The sequence below is a fragment of the Hydra vulgaris genome, chromosome 04 (genome assembly GCF_038396675.1).
Source record: "Hydra vulgaris chromosome 04, alternate assembly HydraT2T_AEP".
In the NCBI taxonomy this organism is placed as follows: Eukaryota; Metazoa; Cnidaria; class Hydrozoa; order Anthoathecata; family Hydridae; genus Hydra; species Hydra vulgaris.
In genome coordinates this window covers 21,815,255-21,840,146 of record NC_088923.1, presented here as the reverse complement: position 1 = coordinate 21,840,146, position 24,892 = coordinate 21,815,255, and the positions used below count along the sequence as shown (strand labels likewise).

Below are 24,892 nucleotides of genomic sequence, written 5' to 3'. Positions count from 1 at the left end.
GTATCAGACAGGTATCATTTTGCACAAAAAAGATGGTCCACCTTTTAAACATTTAACCATGATACCCAAAACAGTATTTGCTAACAACTCAGGATTATTTTCAGCTTTTTCAAATAGAGAACCACCATGGTAGAGAAGAAGAGACTTTACATAAACCTCATCTACCAATATTATACAATTTCTCTGATTCTGCTCTATATTTGAAAATACAGTGCTGATAAAATTAATATCTGAAACATTCTTCGTCCTAGATGTAATTTTAGTCAGTGTTTTTACACTTGGAAGTTTAAAATCTTTTCTTAACTGATTGTATAGACTTCGAGATGTTGAAAAATAAGAATATGATCTGATGATTGTTTCTACATTATAAATTTTTTTACCTACTTCTGATGCATTCATAGATGCAATATGATCTTGTGATATCAATCTTTGATGATCAACTTCAATGTTTTTCAGATAGAGAATTGTTTCTTCCACTCTTGACCAACAATCAAGAGTGGTAATATGGTTTTTAGATAATGAAGAAATAAAGCAACGTACACCAGCATGAAAACTCTCAAATTTACATTTGCTTGAGATATGAACAGCAAACATAGGTATAGAGTTAACATAAAAGGAATTTGATTGGATGTGCAAAACTTCATTTATAACAAAAGTTATTACAGGAAAAACAAATTTATGATTTTTAATATCTTCACATAAAGAAATGAACGTACACAAATCACTTTTTTAATTATTGTGACAACTCATCACACTTTTCACTTCTGATAGAAGACAACACTTTAGTAGTGGACCTTGGTTTTAAAGGTTGAGTTGGTATAACACTTGATGGAATATTAGGAAAAATTGAAGGAGGTTCGATTGGTCTATCTTTCCAATTGACACGAGCTTTTAATAAATTTTCTATAAAATTTCTTTCACAGACAACAGTATCTGGCTTATTTGGAAAATTACTTCTTGGAATTGAATTTATCAAACGATTTCGTTCTTCTTCATTCGAGGGAAGTCTATAAACTCGTACTTTATTTTTAGTGTCGTAGTTTCCACTACATCCAGGAATACAGCACTTTTTAACCATTTTGTGACTATCAACTGCTCTCAAATCGAAACTATAAGACTAAACTTTCCGTAACATAGTCCGCCCCCAGTCAAAAATACGGATTCGCGACGGGAAGGCCTGTAATAAAAGTATCGCCTTGTTTTTTCGGCATTTTGGGCTTTTTAGAATTCGGCGTTTTAGAAACTCTTCGACAAGGGGCATGTTGAAGAGCCCCACAATTTGGAGAAAAAAGCCGCATGCGGCTCGCAAGTGGTGGGTTGCCAAACTTTGCGTTAAACTTATTAAATCAGATTTTATATAGGCTTACACACTGCACTTTAAAAAAATCTTAAGTATTTACAATTTATGTGAATTTAGTTTTGTTTCCTGATTTAAGTATGTTTACATATTATTATTTTATTACATACTTAGGTCGTTAGGAAAGTTCGTAGAACTTCATCTGTAAAGATACAATGAGACAGGAAATAGTTAAATATTTATATAGCATTTTAAACTGTGTTTAATTATGAACATTTTAAGTACTTGTTGAAATATTTTTAATGTTTATTAAAAAAGTTATTTAAATTTTATCATATACGTTAAAAAAAAAATTTTAAAATGGAAAAATTTGAATATTGAGCATATATTAAAACCCGTGCTCTACTTGGAGTTTCAGCACAAGCCATATCCGATGAGTTGGTTTTAGTTCATGGTAACCAAGCTTCAAAATATAGTACAGTTGCCAAGTGGGCTACTTTATTTAAAGATGGTAGAGAGAGTCTCGAAGATGATCCTCGCTCAGGACACCCTCGAATCACGTATACAGCTGAGAATATTGAACGTGTGCGAGCCACTATTGAAGAAAATCCGCATGCAACACATGATATAATTGAAGCATCGATTAATCGTTTTACAATCAACGAAATCATTCACAACGCACTTAAAAAAAGAAAACTAACATCACGTTGGATACCTCACGAGTTAACCGATCAAAATCGCAAGAATTGAGTTGAGGCATGTAAGGAAAATTTAGCCCTTTTCAGAAACGGTCTATGGAAACTATGTGATATTATTACAAGGAATGAGTCGTGGTTTTATTTGAGACAAGTTGGACACTAATCGGCTGATGCTAGTTGGGTCGGTGAAGGTGAAAGTCCAAGAACTATAATAAGATGCGACAGGTTTCAGCCGAAAAACATGTTCTACATCTTCTTCAAAACAACAGGTGTTGTTCATTTGGGTTATGTTGAAAAGGGAGACACCATTACTAGCGAATATTATATAAAAAAATTGTTTGAAACAGGCACTCAAAATTTCAAATTTCTCCATGATAACGCTCAACCCCATATGACTGAAACCGTCACAAATACTTATTTTTATGTTTAAGTTTAAAAATGGTATGCTACCAAGCATTTTCCAAACTTACTTTTTTTCTTTAAACCACAAATACGAAACTAAATACTCAATAAATAACTTTTTTATACCTAAAACATTATTAAAACACGCTGATTTTTCGAAATCTTGCCGAGGGCCGCGGTTATGGAACTTGGTTTTAACGAGTAATATAAAAACTTTAACTTCAACTCAACAATTTAAACGTGCAACAAAACAACACTTATTTGATTTTGATACAAAGCAATTACTATCCTTTTATTAAAAATTTTGATAATGTTAATTATTTAATATCTAATAAATTGACGCAACATGTTAATTATATTGTATGGTACTTAAAACATGTTTGATATTATTCTATATTATAATAATAACGCAATTTGTAAATGCAATATTTATTATAACTTACGCCATCTGTAGATGGAATATAAAACAGAATTTATTTGGTTTTGTATGTATATATGAACGGACTTATATTTGCATGTATGTGTGTGTGTGTGTGTGTGTGTGTGTGTGTGTGTGTGTGTGTGTGTGTGTGTGTGTGCGTGTATAATAAAAATAAAAGTAGAATAAAATAGAGAATTAAAAATAATAATAATTTTAAAAAAATAATTAAAATTTTTTTTTTTTTTTCTTCTTTTTTTTTCTGCAAATAGTAAATTGATTGTTAAACCAGTTTTCTCTTTAGTTTCTACTTTCCTTTTTCATTTTTATGGGCTGAATTTTTTAGTTATATTAACGGGGCTGGATGATAAGACCATGTCTTCTGCCGGCTCCGGTCGAAACTTTAATGTTGTATTTTTATGTTGTAAAAACATTGTAAAAGCTTATTTTTTTAATGACGAAAATAAATAAATAAATAAAAAGTGTAAAACGATCAGCATAGTTAATTATGCAAATCGCATTTTTTTTTTTTTTTTTTTTGAAATGTCTTAACCAAGCTGGAATTACAATAGTTCGCCACCCACCATACTCACCAGACTTAGCCTTATCCGATTATTGGCTATTCGACTTGGTAAAAAAAAATCTTGATGACGATACTGACGTCTAAAGTCAAAAAACTCGCATAACAAAGCTACTTCAAAGTATACCCAAAGAAGAGTATAAAAAAACGTTTGACAAATGGCTCGAAAGGATGCAACTTTGTATGGATAACGATGGAAATTATTTTGAACATTTGATAAAATAAAATTTGAAAAAACTCTTCTTTTTTTTTTTTTAATAGGGGAGTTCTACGAACTTTCCTAACGACCTAAGTAATTATAATATATTTATAAGTATTTATCAAGAATAACAACGCTGTTATTTTTTCGGCTCACGGTTGTTAATAATACTTTGTACATAACCTTTTATGACGATGGCTTATAACTGAACCTAATTTTTAACTTCCTAAAATTGTAAGTTATGAGGACTTTGATTGTCAACCAACAACCTTTCATTTTCATAATTACATAGTTACCTAGAAACTTATATTTATTTTACTTTTCAACTTATATTTATTTCGTTTAAACGAATATGTGTATTCTGTAACTTATTTTAAATATACAACGAGCCTAACACTTTTTAAAAAGTTTTCTTTTGTTAAAAAGAGTGTCTACCCTAGCCAAAACCCTCAGTCATTCTATGAAAACTCCGCCTCGCTTTTGTAGCAAAATATTTGAAAAATCGTTAAAAATGCAGGCTAGTCGGTTAAAATGAAAACCATCTATAATCCGTTGAAAATTAAATTTTCTGATATTAGTTTAATTTGAAACTCAGTTGAAAAAGAAATATCGCCGAAAATGAAAAAGTCATTTAAAAACTGGTTAAAGTCGTTTTTCTAAAAGTTCATTTTTTTCAAAAATTTTGTTTTTTTAACATTTGGATTATTTATTGAAAGAGGTACAAATCTAACTATGTTAAAGCGAATGAAAAATTTGTTCATCGTCTTTATTTACTTATACAAAATTATTGAGATTTAAAAAATACTTTACCGGATGGTTTTTTTTTTAATTTACTTATCTTGAAACGATAAAAATGTGACTTTTAGAAAACCTCTCTTCAATTTAGTCCTCAGTCGGACATCTGAAATTTTTTTTTGTAGATTAGCAGTTTCTAACTATGAAACATGCTTTGTGACACGCTGCAGTTTTATTATCTATAAATATATCGTTTTAAACATTTTGTAAATGAGCCTAATTTTACAATTTTTGACACATAAATATTTTTTAATTAGCGCAATGATTATTTTTTAAATTATTTTTTAAGCATGAAGTATTTAGTAAAACAAATAAAACTGTATCTATTTTTTCAAATATATATATTAATATATATAATATACATAAATAATTATATAATATATATATATATAATTATGTTAATATATTTATAATATATATATAAATCACACGTAATTATTTTTATTTACATCATACTGAGTACTTTTTAAAAACAAATGAACTTTTTGTTTTATTTGGCAAACCTTTAGAAAACTTAACCAACTTCACAAAAGGCGAGAGCATATAATCAAATCCATATTTATTCAACACTTTTCATAATTTCGACAATGTTAACTTTACCAAACAAACATCAAAATAAAAATAGAGCGAAGTAAAATCAAGACGAACAGATGAGCAGTTAATTGTAAGTAACCTTTTTCTATGATTTTAAATTTTACTCGTTATTTCACGATGCAGCATATAAGTCCATCAATACCTGAGATTTACTTGTATAAAATGTTTGTATTTAAAAAAAAAAGTTTCATTTGCACATCGTTTCTTTTATCCAAACATTAACTTTTCTTTAATTTTTTAATCAACATTGTCTTCTATATAATAATAAATTTAGGGCTCCTCTGCAAAGTTTGCAAAACAGTACAATTGTAATCTATAATAATTAATAACCTTCCAGATTTTCTCTTTGTTTTACGAGATGTTTACTTTCGGCTTTTGGATTAGTTTTAGGTTATAAATATATTTAAATTGCATTTGTATTTTTGTATTTGCATTTTTTTTTATATTGGATTAACATATGGCAAAGTTAAATGTGTGGACCATTATAGCAATTGCATTAGGCGCTACGTTATTAGCTTTTGTGATCACTATTCTACTATATAAGGTAAAGTTTATAAAACTTATTCTATTGTTGAAAACAGTTTTTTTTAAGTAAATTGAAAAACTGATTGTTTAAATAAAGTTGCGACGACCAATGGCAAAAATTGCTTTGAATATTAGGCAAAACGGATTTATTGTATCGGTCTCGTACAATTTGGCTATACTCTTATCTTTTAGGAATCAAATAAACTATTCTTCATTAGACTTAAACCTATAACCTATTCATAGTGACAATAAAACATATTTTTGTTTTTTGTTTTTTATAACAGGACGCCTTTTAGCATTATTTGTTTTAAATTCAGTTTATACGATCAAACGTAGGTTAGGTTAATATCAGATACTTAACAACCTTTAACAACTTTTTGCAACCAAATATATAAAATTTATTCGATATTTATTTTTAATTCTTTTTGAACATATAACAAAACCTTTTTTATAAAGATAAAAAAAAGTAATAAGAAACTCTTGCATACATACATATATGCCAGCATATATTTGTTTTTATATATCATATATACCAACATCATTGTCACATCATTGCACAACACTGCACAAACACATGAGCAGGGGCATTACAAACAACCTCCCTGTAGAACCAGATTATCAACAAAAACTCTAAAACTACTAAAAAAAGACCAGCAACAAACTCATATGATCGGTACCGTGGCCAAAGTGTCTAAAGAACACAAAATTCAATCAAAGAACATCATTATCCGAGGTATAAGCAAATCAACTTCATTCAACTTGAAAAACTAAAAGCAACGCAATTAAACTAAAATCAATAAAGTTCTTGATTTCATCGGAGCTGAAAAAAGCCGGTACCAAAGTAACAAGTTAGGTAAAATAACCTCAACAGACATCTTACTTCAATTACATATAATATTGATCACTGAAACTTGGTTCACCAGCACATCCGACACAAAAATAGAAGTCTATTGACTATTCAACAAAACATGTCCGGTCAAACTCAAAAAAAAACCTTAATTTTTTAGCAAAGCCGGCTACGAATCAATCTCTATTGCAACATTCGACTGGAATTCGACTCTTTATGGATTAAAAATTTCCAATAAATACAAACTATTCATAAAAAATTATAACGTAGCCACATCTCTATACTTCCCTTCAACAACTATCCCTTATAATATGAAGCGCAAAACGTGGGTGACGAAAGACGTCGCAAACGCTATTAAAATGGATGACAAACTCGGAAACAAAGTTGTGATCGCTAGTCGCACAAACAAGCCACTTTTACGCAAAAAGCACAAAAATAAAGTAGAACAGTAAAAAAGCTGGCTAACCAACCATCTACAACGTGTAACCATTTTTAATAACAAATCTGAAAGGTAAACGATCTTTAGCCGTGTGCCTCAAGAATTTGTTTTCAGACCACTACTATTTCTCATTTACGTAATTGATCTACCAGAAAAAAAAATACTTCACCGTTTCAAAATGTATGCAGACAACTGTAAAATAATTGAAGTTATCAAATTAAACGAAGACGCCATAAAAATCCAAGCCGACATCAATAAAGTAGTTGAGTGGTCACACACATAGCTTATGTCTTTTAATATCGATAAGAACAAAGTCATGCACACCAGTCGCAATAATGACGAAAAACCAACTGAAATCTACACAATGAACAACACTGTCGGCCAACGGAACCAGCTATTGTGACCAACATCTAAACAAGATCTAGGTGTTGTAATGAATAATGATTTAAAGGTTACAAAAACAAGTATGCACGGCCGCACTAGCTGTCAACCGCATGTTTAGCATGCTTAAGAGGGCTTTTCGAGGCCGTAGTTCTATACTATGGCGCACATTGTATATTGCATAGGTTTGCCCATACTTGAAATTGCAGTACAAACGATGTTGTCGCCATATCTAGAGCAATATATAGGCAAAGTTAAACATACTTAATCAAATTCAACGTTAAAATGCAGTTATTAAGCTCGCAGACACACTAAACAACTCAAGTACAACTTGTTCCAAAATGAGCAGAAAGAAACATCTTATTCACTAGTTGTGTGGTCAAACGATTGAACGCTTTAACCCATAACACGGTGAATTTAGCAAATATAAATAATTTTAAATATCTTTCTTATCTTTATTAAAACACTTAACTGTAACTTGAAAGCTAAAGACTACTTTCTTTTGAAAGCTAAAGTAATTATTATCACGGAGCAACGTGGCATGAAGCTTTTTATCAATAGTTTGTAAATTTTATTGACTGTAAATAAATTAAATATATATATTTAATGATGGAAAAATAATAATAAAATGACCTAAAAAAATAAGAAAATACATTTTATTCGCACCAATTGATGATTATTGATCTTAATTTTTTTTTTTTAAGTTTTGTGTTAATACTTTTATCTTTAAAAAGATTGTTTAGTCCTCATCGAATTTACTCATGTAATCCTCCCTTCAAATTCACAACCTTGGCTGCTTCAGTAACACTAACTGCTATGACCTTCCTACATGGGAAGGTTGAAAGGTAACACACCACTCACGTAGCTTTACCACTGAGTGTTATTATACTACATATTATAAAACATGATACGTTCATTAATTGTTCTATGTAGGTTTAATTAATAATTTATAGTTTACTAACATAGTACAATATCAATATTTCAGTTAATTACTTACAATTAAAGTAAAAAAAAAATGTCGAAGTTGAAAGTATTACCTTATTGTAAGGAACCTCGAGGTCGAAAAAGAAAAACAACTTACGAGAAGATAAATAGATATTTAAATAGTAGTTTATTAATGCAAATTGCGCAGTTCAAAATTTAACTATGCTTTGTTTCAACAAACTGTATTGGGCTTTTTTTCAATGTTGCAATGACAATTTTGAATCACCTCTCAGTGCTAATATCAATTTGTGAACCATGTCGAACCATTCATTTGATTAAACGATTGGCAACAACTTTGGCACGTTTATTCATTTAATTTTTAAATGAAGTAATAAACATGCCAAATAAAAAAGTAAGCGTAAAATGAAATAAAACATTTTCTACCTGGTACCATGCATACTGTGAAATGTTTTTCTTTGATTTCTTGAAAAAAACTTTTTTTTTCTTATTCTTCTGGATTCTTATTCTTCTGTCTATACTTTTGTAACGTTTTCTGCAATCAAAAAAAGTTAATTAATAAATCCAATAAAGCATAGCTTTTAAAGTTTCGATTATCAACTCAATCATGGTTACGGTCTTAATATTTTATGGTTGTCAACAATAAGTTTTTGTATCTTTTTAAAAAATTAGTCAAGCATCAATCCAGACAGATGTAATTAAAACATCAACGTCAAAAAAGAATCTCTGTTACTACGAACCTTTTTTCATTTTTGTTAATTGTTTTCATATTAATTTGAAATAGATAAACATACTTTACCTGAGTATTGTCACATTTTGAACACTTTAGGTATATTTAGACTCTTTTTTAGAACACAGAGAACTAGGTTCTGTGTTAAATTCTTTATAAGTGAACCTTTGTCATTGAGAAAATCCTTGTTTAACATTTGTTTAGCGTTATGGTTCATTGTAACGTTAACATTACTTTTTATTATTCTGTCTTCCCTCTTTCTCTTAAAAGTTTTAAAAGCTTTTCCAGGTTCTAAAAATGCTACTTTTATGAAATGTCTTGTATCGATCACGAAGAGCATTTAAAACTAAAGATTATAAAATTGTCAATAACGCAACCTGCTATCTAATTTGTCTTATCATTAATTAAAAAAATATCTCTAGTTTTTATGACACTTTTAACTTAAAAAGCAGGATATATATGTATATATATATATATATATATATATATATATATATATATATATATATATATATATATATATATATATATATATATATATATATACACACATACAGTGGCGGTTCTACGAATAAAATGAACCCTAAAAAATGCCAACCCTGCTTAGCAATAATCAAGAATATACTGCACTTGAATTTTATTTTTGTCTTATTACAAATAATAATTTATTAAATGATCGAAGCTCAAATTTGTACATATACAACTTAACTTGAATTTTTACTGTTAATTTGTGTTTATTTGGTGCGACTGTACTTTATGTTTTAAATACTTATTGTTAATTGCTGTTTACTAGCAGTTGAACTCAATGTTAGCTAACCACCAACTCACTACAAAACGTTTTAGCAGGGACCTCTTTCTTGTGCAGACCAGCATCATTCAGTCCTGTTTTTCGAATATTTCTGGACAGTTTTTTTAATTTTAAATTACTTTTTTTATTTTTAAAAAACTAAAAAGTATTTTGACTTTTTTGAAAAACATTGAAAATACAAAATGCATCGAAAATAAAAAATGCATCAAGCGGCGCATGACAGGTGGCGTTTTTTGTTCTGACTATTTTGAGACGTCTACTGATTGATGAAATGATTATCCGATTGTCTATTTTTATATTGTATTTCAATAACTTTGCTCATTAGGTGTTTAAATTGTAAAAAATGCACGTTGTTCCATGAATTCTTTATTTAAGCATAAATTAAAAATAAAATTGAAAATTGTAAAATTTAAAAACTTTGTATATAACAGAATCTACAGTTGTATTGATATATCTTTAACGTGTTAAAAGTTTATACACGGTGCTATTAGAAAAGAGTTGTTCTTTCAGAAAACACTTGTTCATTGAGTTGTCCTCAATTTTATAATATATTTTTAGTAAAGCCAAACATTGTCTATTTTTTACGTTTATATTTTAGATTATTAAACGACGTAACAAAGTTTTATTTACTTGGATTGACAAGCTCGGCATCCCTTTTGCAAAACCAGGACAACCAGAAAATGAAAATACAAAAACAGAACAATTGAGACCTCGCATTCAAGTTCCACTGAACCCAGCTAGAGTTTCTAAAGAAAACAATGGCTTCGAAGAAAGCCAAAACGATATTTCTGAACTCTCAAATGAGGTAATAATACTAAAAATAGTTTCAAATTTCTGTAGAAAACCTTATCTGAAGTAAACTTTTTCATTCCTTCAATTGTCAATTTCCAGTAAAATTTAAATCTACTATAACTACTAGTTGAATTAAAACTATTAAAATTTTTTTCAAAATTTACTGCAATACTAATTAAAAGTTCCAATCTCAGTAAGCAATCTTTTTATTTTATAATTTTTTTTTTCTCCTAATAAATAACTCAAACCAAAATCCGATAATCATAGATAAATTCTTCAACAAAGTTTAGGGTTTGCAACCACTACACACTAAAAAAAAAAGGTAGAAATTTCTACCTTAGGGTAGGATATGTGATATACCCTTAGTAAGGTATAATTTTCTACCTTTTAAGGTAGAAAATTATATTAAAAACAAGTATTTGTCATACAATTTTCTAACTTAAAGGTATAATTTTCTACCTTATAAGGTATAAAATTATACCTTACTAAGGGTATATCACATATCCTACCTTAACTAAAAATTTCTACCTTTAATTTTTAGTGTGTACTTAATTCTCAAAACTTAAATGAGCGTATATATATATATATATATATATATATATATATATATATATATATATATATATATATATATATATATATATATATATGTATATACAGTGCCGTAGCTTGTGGTTCGTAGCCCTCTTCCCCTCTCAAAAAAAAAAGTTAATTTACCATCCTTGTTATACCCAGTCATTGAATTTGTAGAATCTGAGCTAGTCACAATTTCTTATATAAATCTGTTTAATACTATTAAAGGGGAAATCTTTTTGTTTCATATTATCTGATCTCTCTTCTGAAGTCTATTATTTGTATCCTTAAAATTTTCAGATAAAATGTTTTTACTAAAACCATGTCCCTCTGTTTTATAAACGTTATCTTCAATTTAACAAGTACTGAGCTAAAAGCTGTTTGTATGTCAGTTAAAAAATGGCATTTTTGTCATGATATACCAACGACATCCAATTTTTAAAAAATTTAGCATCTCTCAAACCCCTAGCTAATGTCTAATCAACCTTATTATTACTATTAGCAAAGCCTTTGGTATTAATAACTATTCAACTTTTGATATCTTAACTTTAGTTTTACAACTTTTTGACAAGCTATTTTAATTATCTCGTTCTGCTGCTGACTTGTTCAACGTTGTTACAGAAAGCAACAGTTTTATCAGTTTATAACAGTTCTATCGTGTATTATTTTAATGATGTGAAGCAAGTGCTAAGAAAAAGGTTTTATTTATCTAAAATTATTTTAAATTGTTAAACAGTTTCTTTTTAATTGCAGTATTAAAGTTGTTCTTGATGAACAACACTCTCTCTTCAGCAACATCTCGGATGCCATAAAGTTTTATAAAAATTAAAGTTTTATAGATGTTCCTATTTTAATAATCATTTTCTCTAAAGAGGCTGATGGTTATGGAACTATACCCTTAAGTTTTGAGTAAGATCTTCTGTAACAGCTAAGAGGCTGTAGTAACTAATTTTTTTAACCCAAATAAACTCAGTTAATAACTGCTAACAGTATTTGCAATATTGTTGATATATTGATAGCAACATATTTTCTGAGTTCTCTACTTTAGTTTCTCTACTTAACGACATATTATCATTCATGGATAATCTCTCATAGAAACTGTATATATAATCCATTTTAAATTTTGCATCTACTAAGTTGTCTCTCGTTATTGTGGTTGTCGTGTTCTTATTCCTGATTCCATTCTCTACCTCATTAAATCTCTTGTTTAACTTTGTATAAAATGCTTTTCTCATATTTGGGCTGTTTCTTCTAATGCAGTCTCCTGACATGGTTCAAAAATGCTTATAAATGTTCTTAAACCTGCTAAACTTGACCCACTATCCCATCGTCGCACAGTTGCTTTTTTTCTTTTTTCTACAAATATTACCATGGTTGCGACATAAGCAACTTACCATCACATATTTTATTAGTCAAAATTCAACCCTGCACAATTCATAATTCAGCTAATTTGCATCCTTTTGCTGTAATTTTTCCTTCATGCTCAAAAAAGCTTTACTTTTTACCTCAAATATTGATGCTTTAGAATTCTCTCCTGTTTTCATGTTTTTTCCAACACATGCTATTTCCAACACATACAATTTTCATTTTCCAAAATTTTTGGCTCATTATTTCTGTTTTCTCTTTTCTTCATTCGTGGTTGTTTGCAGTTTTGTTGGCTGTGAACACAACATTTAATAAAAATTGTTTAAAATCAAAACAACATATCAATTAAAAAAAAGAATTTGTTTATAGAAAAAATGCTGGAAATTTTTTTCTTTTTTTTTTCGTACTTATTATTATATCACAGAGCACCGCGGAAGAGTATTTAACAGGGAAATTTACGCCTTCTTCCTTACCAATGTCGCGTACTTAGGCTAGAGCTGGCATCGAACGTCAGACCTCTGGGTTCAGAGCCAGAACTCTAACCACTGCGCCGCGACTGCTCAAATTATAATACCAAACACAAAATTGATTATACTATATGTCTATAATAATTTCTTAGTTTTTTAAAAATGTATTTAGTTTATTTATATCACAAAAAACAAACTTTAACAAACAAAAATAGAAAAAAATAAAATTTTTTTGTATACTTTCATATTTATTCTCAAAATAGTTACACATCTTTTATTGTGTGTATGGGGGGTGGGGGGAGGGTTACCCCTCTTATATTCTTTTATTTTATCAACATAGTAAGCTGTATACTTATTTGATGTTTAATATTTTTATTTTTACTATATAGAAAAGTGAAGAAGTCAATCCTTTTAAAAGGTTAGATCCACTAGGAATCCCTAGAGCAAGAAGAGCAGATGATAATGTTCAAGGAAAGAAACCACCAACAAGTCCATTACCAAGTCCGTTACCAGCTATACTTGTTGAAGACATTAATATAGAAGAAAATGAAATTCAAAACAACTAGTGCTCGTAAACACATAGGAAAAGTTGACAAATCTCTTTTTGATAAGAAATTTACAGGCTGATATTATCTAATTTATATTCAAATTGCATAACGACTTAACGACCACGAAGCAGTCATGGAGGATCCAAGAAATAACTTCCGTCAAAATCTACAAATTGCTTTAACTAAAAATAAAGTTAATTAAAAACTTTGTTTTTAAATTTACTTAATAAGATGGTAAAAGGTGGTTTTATTTTATTTTAAAATAACTATAACAATGATTATATCATATCTAAGTTTCTAAAAAAAAGAAAAAACTGTTCTCGTACCAATAGAGGCAAAACATACCAAAGCAACATTGATTAAGTTTTCAAAATTTAGTATTTTATTCAAATAAATATTTTTATTGATTTCACTTGTATATAAGTTTATTTATTTATGTGTATACTATAAAAGACTTGAGATATATTAGTGTGATAATAAAGTTTTAATTTTTTTGCGAATAGCGCAGCAAATATACAAAAAAAGTAGTCATATTAACGGGACAGAATGTTTGCGTTAACACCAGAGAATGTTTACGCGAACACCATAGAAACAAAATAGTGTAAACTAATTTACAGAAGTAAATCGCTCGAGTCCCACTCTTGAACAAAGGGTGCAAATTTTTTTTTTTTTAATAATGCACTTTTAAAAAAAGAACTTAACCAAATGAAGACTTTCTTTGCTTCATTGCCTTAAACCTACATATTGATTTTCCTGAGGTAATTAATATTTACTCAGTAATAAAGCGCTTTTCTAAAAGTTTACAGTAAATTTCTTTGGACCCACGTAATCCCTTAAACGAATCCTTAAAAGTAATTTTTGAATATTAAAAAAACGTTGTTTGCATTGATGTAAAACGTGGCAATGTTAAAATCAAATGTTTCCTTGATTGGAATACACGATAACTGTCTAAATTTTTTATAAAAAGTTCGGGAAGTCTGACTTCCCAAACTTACCCAAGATATGCCATCTACAAATATAGTTGATTGGTTGTAAAAATAAAAGAACAAAAGTATATGTTGGAAAGTATTATCTTTCATAATTAATATTGCTACTAATAAAATTTCTTATCAAGAAACGTGGCATAATTATTATTGATATTAAATTTATATGGTGAAAGAATTTATAAAACTTGATATTTTTGTTTCGTATTGAAGCTTGTTTTAATAGATTAAGGTGTTACGTTTTCACAGGGAAAGTGGAAAGAAAAATCACGCTAGCAAGTTTTAATTTTTTTGAAGCTTACGTGATTATTTATCCTAGATCAAACGGAACCTCATCTATAGTGTTCAGGTCCCCAACAATGTAAAACATGTTTCTGTATTTTAATTGTCCCAAAATTGTCCTCCGCGTGCCGTATTTTCATACGCGCGAACTGTTGCAACATTGATTTATGCAAGACATCTCAGCTTTCCAAACGTGTTTTTTCCGTTTTGCAAAAATGTCAGTAACAACCTTTTTGTTCTAAGCCCGCAATACATGCTAGTAGGTGCTCTTTTCAAGTGGCATTATATTTTACATTCTGTTCTGTTTTTAAGTTATGAAATTTTCATTCATTAAAACAATTTAATTTTTGCCACTGGTATGATTAAATTTCGGGTAGTATGAAGAATCCTTTATTTATTTTTGTTGATAAAAGCTTACTAATTAATTACTGCGCGGAAGTGTCTAGCTATGGCCTATTTATATAGTTTGTTGCACGAGCCATTTTTCACTTGGCCTCCAATTATTGATTTATTTTATCGAAAATAAATTTTATTATTTAATTTTTTTAATTGTTGTAAATAATTTACTAAGTTTAGATTATTGGGAATCATTATTGGTTTACAAAAAGTAATTATTATTAATTTATTTACTTATTACTTATTTTTTTTGTTAATTTATTTACTTATTATTAATAATTTAGTTAAATCGTTAAATCAAATATTCATTATGTTTCCAAAATAGGACCCTAACCGATAATGATTACTTATTCGATTGTTTATTTAGGTATTTAAACAAAAAACAAAAAAATGAATAACTTTTCTGTATAAATTATTTTCAAAGAAAACTTTATTGCGTAAAATATTTAAAGCTAAATGTAAAACAGTTCAAAAACTCATGAAGCTCGCATAAGTTCTGTTTGTATTTTCTCCATTAAGATAGACAATCGGCGGTTTACAAAACTTTACTAGTTGTAAATTTAGTAGTTTGTTTTAAATGATCTCGAATTTCAAGATGGCTGAGTCCCTTCAGCAATTGTATAAAGTTTTGTTTTCTAATTGGAAAATTAGATGGAAGAAATACACATTATATCGTTCAACTTTACAAATTTGCATCAGTTTTTATCGAGCCGGTGGCAAGTTTTTTCATGTTTTCTTAATGTTTAACCTACATAATAGAGAAAAGTGAAAAGAAAAAAACACATGATCTTTTCAATTATAAAAATTTAACAACAAAGAACCAACTAAGTGATCAATTTGTTGAAAAACGGTGCATCATGTGCCTATCCATTCTTTATTGTAGTTTATCCATTCTTTATTGTAGTTTCTCTATTCTTTATTGTAGTCTCCTTTATTGCGTTCTTATTTTTTATCATATGCTTTAAGAACATATCATAAAAATTTAAGGAGAATAGTAATGAGAGATACTGTAGGAAGGGAGCATGGTTTCTACGCTCCAAAAATATTTTCCCTATATGAATTATCAACTAACGGACAACCAACTTCATGGAAAAGTCACTTAGGCGGAAAACCAATTGCCGCTTGTGAGTTTTTGTTTGTATATTTCATACTACTTTCATAAAAATCATAATCTTCATATTTTTCTCATGTGGTTTTTTTAATTAGAGCTGATCTTTTCAATTATAATCTTCAGCTATACGCTACTGCTCAAAATGAAATTTCTTTTCCTCAAAAATTATCTTTGTCAACTTAAAATATGGTGCAGAGCAAGGTACTGAGTTCTCTAAAAGTTTTTTTTTTTTTTTTTTTTTTTTTTTAGTATTGTATTTGCCGATTGAAAATAATTTACACTCGTAATTTATAAAAACAAATATTTACATGACTGGGGCTTGAAGAAGACAAAATTCATCTTATCATTAAGCTCCCCCTAAAAAAATGCATATTCATCAAATAAAATGTTTTAACAAAATGCAAAAAATAAAATATATAACGTTTAAAATATTTAGTAATTCAAAGAGTATTTATATTTAAGAACTGATTAGTAAAATAAGATGATATATAAGTATTAATATTACAAAAAGAATTTACAATAACTTTTTTTAATAAAAATTGAAATTATAAAATTTTACAATATTTTTAGTAATTAGTATTTCAAATAATAAAACTTAAAAAAATCGTTAAAATACATTTACAATAGCAGACTATTGTTTAGAATATTAAATATAATATTAAAGAGTAATTAGTAGGTTAATTTTTGTTTTTGTTTGCTAGTTTAAAAAGCTTTTTAGAAGAACTTTAATTCATTTTCATGTATCATCAGTAATTGCTTAAGTTTTGTTTTAAACTGGTTTAAAGAATAATTAGATTTCAGCTCATTATTTAATATTGTATTCCACAGCTTAGGACCTCGGTTAGCAATTGAGAATTTGGTTGCTGAATAATGTGTTTTGGATTGAATGTAATTGTTTTTTGAAAATCTGGTAGGGTATATGTGGTTTATTTTTTCAAAAAGTGAATTAAATAACATTGGTGATATTTTTTTATCAAGTTTAAACATGAAGATAAGAATATGGTAAAGGTTTAGTTTATATACATTTAGAATATTAAGTTTATTAAATAATGTTTGAGTGTGAGAGAAACGGTCTACGTTTGTAATTATTCTTATAGCCTGTTTTTGTTTACTAAACAGTTTTTTTACTTTTGTTGCGTTTGTGCTGCACCAAGCAACGTTTGCATAATTTAAGTAGCAATGAATTAAAGAAAAATATAAGTTTTTTAAACAAGATAGATTTAAAAACTGCTTGGCTTTATACAAAACACCTATATTTTTTGATATTTTATTTTCAATTAGACCTATGTGGTCCCTCCAGGTTAAATTTTCATCCAGAACCACACCTAAAAATTTTATTGATTGCTCTCTTTTTAATAATGCGTTATCAATAAAAAGATCAGGAAGTTTTAATGGAATATCTTGTTTTTTATGAAGACGATGGAACAAAGTGTATTTGGATTTATTGATGTTCAAAGATAGTTTGTTTGATTTGAACCATTGGGTTAATTTTTCAAGTTCTTTGTTTACTGTTTGAAATAATTTACTGATATCTTTACTAGAATAAAACAAGTTTGTATCATCTGCAAACAAAATTAAGTTTAAAATGTTAGAAAATTTATATAAGTCGTTAATATAAACGAGAAATAAAAGTGGTCCTAAAATTGATCCTTGAGGAACACCACAGGTGATTGACTTATATTCCGTTTTTCCGCTATCATATGAAATAAACTGCTTTCTATTAGACAAGTAACTATCAAACCAGGACAAATTAGTATTTATTATACCATAACTTTTCAGTTTGGATAGAAGGATTTGATGATTGACAGTGTCAAAAGCTTTACTTAAATCGATAAATACACCTAGGGTATACTTGTCTTCATCAAACCCTTTAAATATATCATGAACAAGGTGAGTGATTGCATGATCAGTTGAATGACCAGATTTAAATCCAAACTGTTTATGAAAAATAATATTATTAACATTTAAAAAGGAATATAGTCTATTATACATAACCCGCTCTAATATTTTAGAAAAACAAGAAAGAATTGAGATTGGTCTATAATTCGTAACATCGGAAGGATCACCTGATTTTAACACTGGAATGACTTTTGCAATTTTTAGGTTATCTGGAAAAACGCCTTGTTTTAGAGATAAATTAAAAATATGTAGTAATGGAATTGTAATTTGTTTTATTGATTTGATAATGACATTACTACTTATATCATCAAATCCTAAACTTTTATTGGGTTTTAATAAAGAGACTGCGTCTAGTAATTCTTTTTCTGTAAGTTTATAATTAGACATAACATTAAGGTTGGTTGAGGCTAAGTACGAACTTAAGTGTGATTGAGTAGTTGCTATATTAGATGATAAAGTAGGACCTATATTTACAAAAAACTGGTTAAGTGTTTCAGCGACTAAGGATTTATTTACAATTTGTTTGTTATTAAATTTAAGATTTAGAGGAAGTAAATTTCTGTATAAGCTTTTTTTTCCAATTACCTCCTTAATAATATGCCAAGTTTTTTTAGAATCATTTTTGTGCTTTATTAATTGTTCAGAATAGTAACGTTTCTTTGAGCGTTTTAAAATTGACTCAAATAGCCGTTTATAGTTTTTATAGGTAGTTTCATTTTTAAGAGTTCTTTTTTTAAGAAACTTGTTATATAAGCGTTGTTTTTTTTTTGAAGATTTAAGAATGCCCTTCGTGATCCAAGGGTTTAAAAGTGTTTTTGTTTTGATTACTTTAGTAACTTCTGGGAATGCCTTGTTATAAAGATTAAGAAACTCTGTTAGAAAAATATCATACGCTTTATTGGCGTTTAGATTGAGTTAAAAATTAAAAAAGTTAAAAAAGGAAACTTGGATTAGTTATAAATCAAATTAGCTCTATCGAAATCGTAGATTCAAATTTTCAGCAGTAGTTTGTTGAAGCTGGAAAAAACTTAAATAAGCACTTTACCGATACAAATCTTTGCAAAGTTGTTCACTGTCATAGTCTTAACAACTTGTGAGAAACTATTGTTAATCTAAATAGTTAAATGATTTATCAATTGTAAAGTTATAAATAAATGGAGGTGGGTTGTTTCTGAAAATGAGGTTTACAATTTTTTCAATGATGAGGGAAACCATTACAGCCTGGTTCTTTGACAACCAAAATATTTTCTCCCGAGATATTAAAAACATCCCTTGTCAAGCAACAAATCACCATTGTACTTGCGCAGGATATACGACAAACCTATTTAAGTTTCAAAACTCTCATTGACCTAACGCAGTTTAAATTAAAATTTCTGATTGCATTAATTCGTTGATGATTGGGTGTTAACTTCCTGAACCTAATAAACTGCTATCAGCTTAAAACTTTTAGTGAAATAAAAAAGTACCACACAAAATTTATAAATTTTGGGGAGACATCGAAAAGTCAAAAAAACTTCAAAAATGTTTTCCACATTTTATTGCTTGAGTTTGCACGAAGCGCTTTCTTTGAGTCGGGTTGTTTGGGAAAGCAGCCCAAAATGGAAGGTAAAGTCCTTCTAAAGCTAAATATTTGCACGAGACCGATAGCGAACAAGTACCGTGAGGGAAAGATGAAAAGCACTTTGAAAAGAAAGTTAATAGCTCGTGAAACCGTTAAAAGGGAAGCGCATGGTATTAGCAATGCGCTGTCAAAATTCAGACGTGCTGTAGTCTCTACGCGGCGTCATGCCGTGGCGCAGTGGTTAGAGTTCTGGCTCAGAACCCAGAGGTCCTAGGTTCGACGCCAGCTCCAGCCCAACATGCGACATTGGTGCAACATGCGACATTGGCGTGAACTTTCTGTTAAATGCTCTCCCGCGGTGCTCGGTGATAAGACTGTAAGGACTTCTGGAAGCACCTAAATAATAACTACAAAAAAAAAGTTTTTCTAATAACTAGCTTGTGCTTAAAGCTAATCCGACCAATAAGGAACTACATGGATGGTACAAGAAACTACATATCCTGTATGGGGAGGTAAACTATTTGATCAAAAAACTTTTATACTTTTTATACTTTAATAATTTTTGTTTGGTTCAAAAAAATTTTTCTCTCAAATACTATAAAGTTTTGTTTAAAGAACAATAAAGTTTATTTATCCGATCTAGGTTACCAAGGTTACTATTACCAAGGTTGTTCAGATATAACTTAAAATCTCTTAACTATTGATTATTAAGCTATCTATTTATTTTTACATCTGTTTGTCTATTTATATATCTAACAAACTAATTTATGTAGACTGATAGTATTGTTTTATAATGCTTTATACTGGTAAAATAAAATAAAAATCTGAAATTTAGAGGGGAAGGGTGTTAATAAGATCCTGGATAGGGAACGAAAAGTTTTATAATAACCTATCTTTAACTCCATGTAAAATCAAGCTTCAGCTCCAAAGAGGTCATGGCTGTCCTGTTAGTTTGAAGACTCTTCAAAAGTAATTACTAGACTTAGGAATGGAATTTTGAAGAGAGGGACTAAACGTAAAAGAGTATTTTAGTTGGTGGAACTAGAAATAATAGTTTGTCTGAACAGCAACCATCATAATATTTCTAAACAAAGAAAATAGACGCAACCTTACAACGACGTGACAGTGGCTCAAGCTTGAAAGACGGAAGCGGAGAAGATCTAACCACATTTACAACACGTTTTTAAACCTTTTCTAAAGAAGAAAGAGCATCATTAGATAACTAACCCAAATTTGACAACAGTATTACATACAGGGACAAGTAAGAGATTTGTGAAGTAAGAAAATGGTGTGCACTATAAAGAGAAGCAATCTTAGCAGATGCTAAATTTGCGTTGTATTGTGTATATGGTTTCCATGAAAGGTCAGTAGTGAATGATGATCAAAGAAGACGTAAATAGGAGGTTCTTTAAGATTTATCAATATATCAACAATATTGAAAAAGTTTTTTTACAATAATTTAACTGAACTTTGTTAAAGTTGAAAATTACAAGCCACTGCTAGCCCAAAGCTGTGAAAAAAGTGAGATCAAATTCAAGATCAGGTGTCTGTTCTAAACAGTCAAAAAATGAAGATTTTTTGTTCAGACGGAATGATAAAGTTGAGTCATCAGCTGCATGTAAAATTGTAAGGAAAATCATTATTGCAGATAAGAACAATGTAGAACCAAGGATAGAACTTTGCGGTACCCCAGAAGTTACTTTAATTTATGGTTACCAAGAAATAATTTAATCATCTAAAAAATTTTCCAGATAAATTTATGAAGCAGACTTATCGAGAAGACCTGCATACCAAACTTTAGCCAAAGCATTTATATGTCAAGAGCAATAGGCCTTGTCTCACCGCCAAGTCAGTTGTAGAAAAAGAAAATTGAAATCTGTATTATTAGTCAGAATGGAAGTTGTTAAACTCATTGAGATATTAGAAATTTGTTAATTAAAGACTATAAGACCTTGCTAACAATAGAGAGAATACTGGTTAGACAATAGCTAGAGAGGTTAAAGTGTTTTCCAGAGTTTTTAAAATTATAATCACAGATGCCATTTTTTGAGCAGACAGAAAAACAAGATTCAGTTAAGCACTTGTTAAATAGTGTAGAGGGAATTGAAAAGAGTTCTGGAAAACACTTTTGTAAAACTTTGACAGAATTTTGTCTAGATTACAAGCTTTAAAAGAAACTACTTGAAAAATAACTTTAGAAATGGAAGCTGGTGTGATTTTGGTTTCTAACAATTAGTTAAAAATCTGGTAGATTGATTCAGAAGTAAAAGTACGAAATAAATGGTTATTAGAGATAATTGCATGGTCTGAACCACCTTAAGGAGAACAAGGAGAAACTGACACTAGTTGAGAGACAAAACACAAAACAAGAATTGATTTACCTTCACTACTTAATTCTTAGGTATTTTAGTTATGTTTTAGGTAAAAGAGGACTTGACTCAATCATAGATTGAATATGGCTGTTACTTTAGTTCTGCTAATTAACTCAAAGTACTAAAGGCTCCTAATGTGACCTAGGCAATGCATGCCAAAAGTAAATACACGAGCACTATTTATGCGTAAGTTGACATTGTTAAACTTCCATTTACAGAGATTTTATAGCTGTTAATGGAATCAGTCTTTCTAAGAGCTGCCACAGAGTTTAAAAAATCCTACTACCAGCCGGCCTCAGAATCATTAAACTTATTTTTTAGAGCCGTACCTAGGAGATAACAGGAAGGCTTGTGTAACTATTTTCAATAAGATACTATCAAAATCCCAGAATTAAAGTCCAGGATTCATCATCTTAGACAGGAAAAATTTAAAACAGATTAATATCAATGTAAAATAGATTACGAGCTTACTTTTGCGAGGTTACCCTAATGAATTTGCCTACGAGATCTTCTACAAGACAGTGACTGGATCCAGTTTACATCTATCAAAGATAATTTTTTATTGAATCCATTTCTGCCTTTGTCAAGAAATGCGAATTTACATGGTTGCAGGACCTGGAATAGGTTGTACTAGAATTCATGTTACTAGTAGCAGAGTGATCGTGATGATAGTGAACCTGGCCTAACCTGGATTATTTAAAAGAAGTTAAATCTGTACGCAGTATTCAAATAAATTGAACAAATTGAACGGAAAATTTAGAATCTTCATTAAAAAAAAATGTTATCTAAAGAAATACTTAAAATTAAGGTGAATTGAAACACAAAAATACATATAATTACTTTTGGCTCAGGTAGCGCAAGAGTTTAATAACTTACAAATGAGTGAAGACCGCGCTAGATGTAAAACACAAACACATATCAAGCGCAAAAACCTAAAGTGAACATGAATGTTTTGTTGAAGTTTTTCTAGAATAAAATCTTGGATAGTAAAATAAGTTTTAAAAGATCAATACTAATTGAGAAAAAAAATTATGCATGATAGGATGTTTGAAGAATTTGGTTGGAGAGTTGATGAACCAAGAGCTAGTGGATCAGGAACTAGTAATACCGGAAATTTATGTCGACGAGTTTTTTCTGATCTGAAATCAGTTTTTTCTGATCAGAAAAAACTCGTCTAATCAGGAATATTTTGGAAATTGATGAAGAAATTACCATCAGATTACATAAAACTCTAATTGCAATCAATCTCAAACACCAAGTTAATCAGGAAAAACATTGATTAATACAGCAATGATACATATAAGAAATTGTTTGTGACAAATGCTTGGTTTAAGGTCCCAGCTCCATTCACAAAGTATTAGCACGTGCTGCGAAAATTATCATTAATTCACCAGTTCCACTTGGTTTAATGGGAGAAAAAGCAGATGAATCTAGACACAGAACTTAAAAATTTGATTGTGAACTCCATGTAAGGAAAATAGGCAGAAAAACAAACTTATTTTCATGTGAGCTATACATACTGTTGATCCAATAATTAGTTCAATCGCATTAACTAAAAGATTGAAAAATAAGAAAATATTGTGGCTACCGGACAAAGTTAAAAGTTTGTTAGCAGTGTATAACGGTGGTAAAGAAAATTCATCTGATATGGAGTCAAATAAAATTAATGACTTATATGAATTACATTTAAATGTTGATAGCGTTGACAAAAATCTAAAATTCGATATAGATGCAGAAAAATAATGTTCTAAACCATATAATTTGTATAATGTATGTTTTAAAGAATAAAGTTTTGATCAATGAAAGCTTAAACCTGTCGGTGAATTTAAATTTAATGTAAGATGGCTATAAAAAAAACTTTTTGAACATACTGCCCTCATATTAGGGGTGGGGGCTAACTTTTTGGGGGTATTTTCGATCCAGGGCTTCAATTACCGCAACTTTTTTTGCAAAACATATTTTGACTTTAGCTTGAACATAATAAATTTGGAGCATTTTTGAAGTTGTCCATTGTTTGGACAATGCCCGAAAGTTTCATGTATAAAAAATCCATCTGGTGCCCCCAGCGCTCACCTGCATCTTTCCACCCACCTCTTTGCTGCTCCTATGAGCTGGTTAAACACAAAAACAAAATATATTATCTTAATCTGCTATTTTACTTTATTTTTTTTTTAAACAACTTCGCTTCCAACAAGGCTGCAAGCAACCAGTAATTAAAGTCGGAAGTTATTGGAAAAGAAAAAATGAAGGTTATAGAGCAAGATAACGGTTGACAGACGACTGAAAGGATTGCAACTTATATGAATCAGGAAAGCAAGATGAAGGAAGCGAATTCCAAAGAACCGATCTTAGAGTAAAAAAACTAGACAAATAAAAGTTTTTGGAGCACTTAGGAACATTCATAGAAAAAGGATGAGACTTACTTGAACAACGAGTAACACGAGAATGAATTTTAGTAGACGGTACAAGAGACGCTAGCTCTTTATAGCAGTGCCCATTATAGTATTTGTAGAAAAGAGAAAGATAAGCAGCATTACGACGATGCGATAATGATTGGAGGTTGGCTGCAGGCGCAGGTCCAACTATGTTTACAATACGTTTTTGCACCTTGTCTAAGAGAGAAAGGGCATCATTAGAAGATCCGCCCCAGATATATCAACAGTATTCCATACAAGGCCGGATTTGAGATTTATAGAGATAGAGAATAGAATCCAGAGTAAGAAAGTGTCGAACTCAATAAAAAGGTGCAACCTTAGCAGATGCTAATTTTGCAACGGATTTGATATATGGTTTCCAAGAAAGATAAGAGTTAATTCTAGAAGATGAAGGGTAGATGACTTGTCGAGTACATTACCGTTCATAAATATAGGAAGATCTAAATTATTGCG

General features: G+C 29.5%; 2 protein-coding genes across 2 annotated transcripts; both read left to right on the top strand.

Moving 5' to 3' along the window:
* Positions 1–1,565: 1,565 nt before the first annotated feature.
* LOC136079273 (protein GVQW3-like) lies at positions 1,566–2,047 on the top strand. Its single transcript, XM_065795002.1, has 2 exons — positions 1,566–1,578; positions 1,680–2,047. The coding sequence occupies exons 1-2, from the start codon at positions 1,566–1,568 to the stop codon at positions 2,045–2,047; spliced, it is 381 nt and encodes a 126-aa protein (XP_065651074.1).
* A 2,865-nt stretch (positions 2,048–4,912) lies between these two features.
* On the top strand, positions 4,913–13,755 carry LOC124818520 (uncharacterized). Its single transcript, XM_065795787.1, has 4 exons — positions 4,913–5,054; positions 5,433–5,527; positions 10,254–10,460; positions 13,242–13,755. Exons 2-4 carry the CDS (start codon positions 5,441–5,443, stop codon positions 13,416–13,418), a joined length of 471 nt encoding a protein of 156 aa, XP_065651859.1. The 5' UTR covers positions 4,913–5,054; positions 5,433–5,440; the 3' UTR covers positions 13,419–13,755.
* Positions 13,756–24,892: the final 11,137 nt, after the last annotated feature.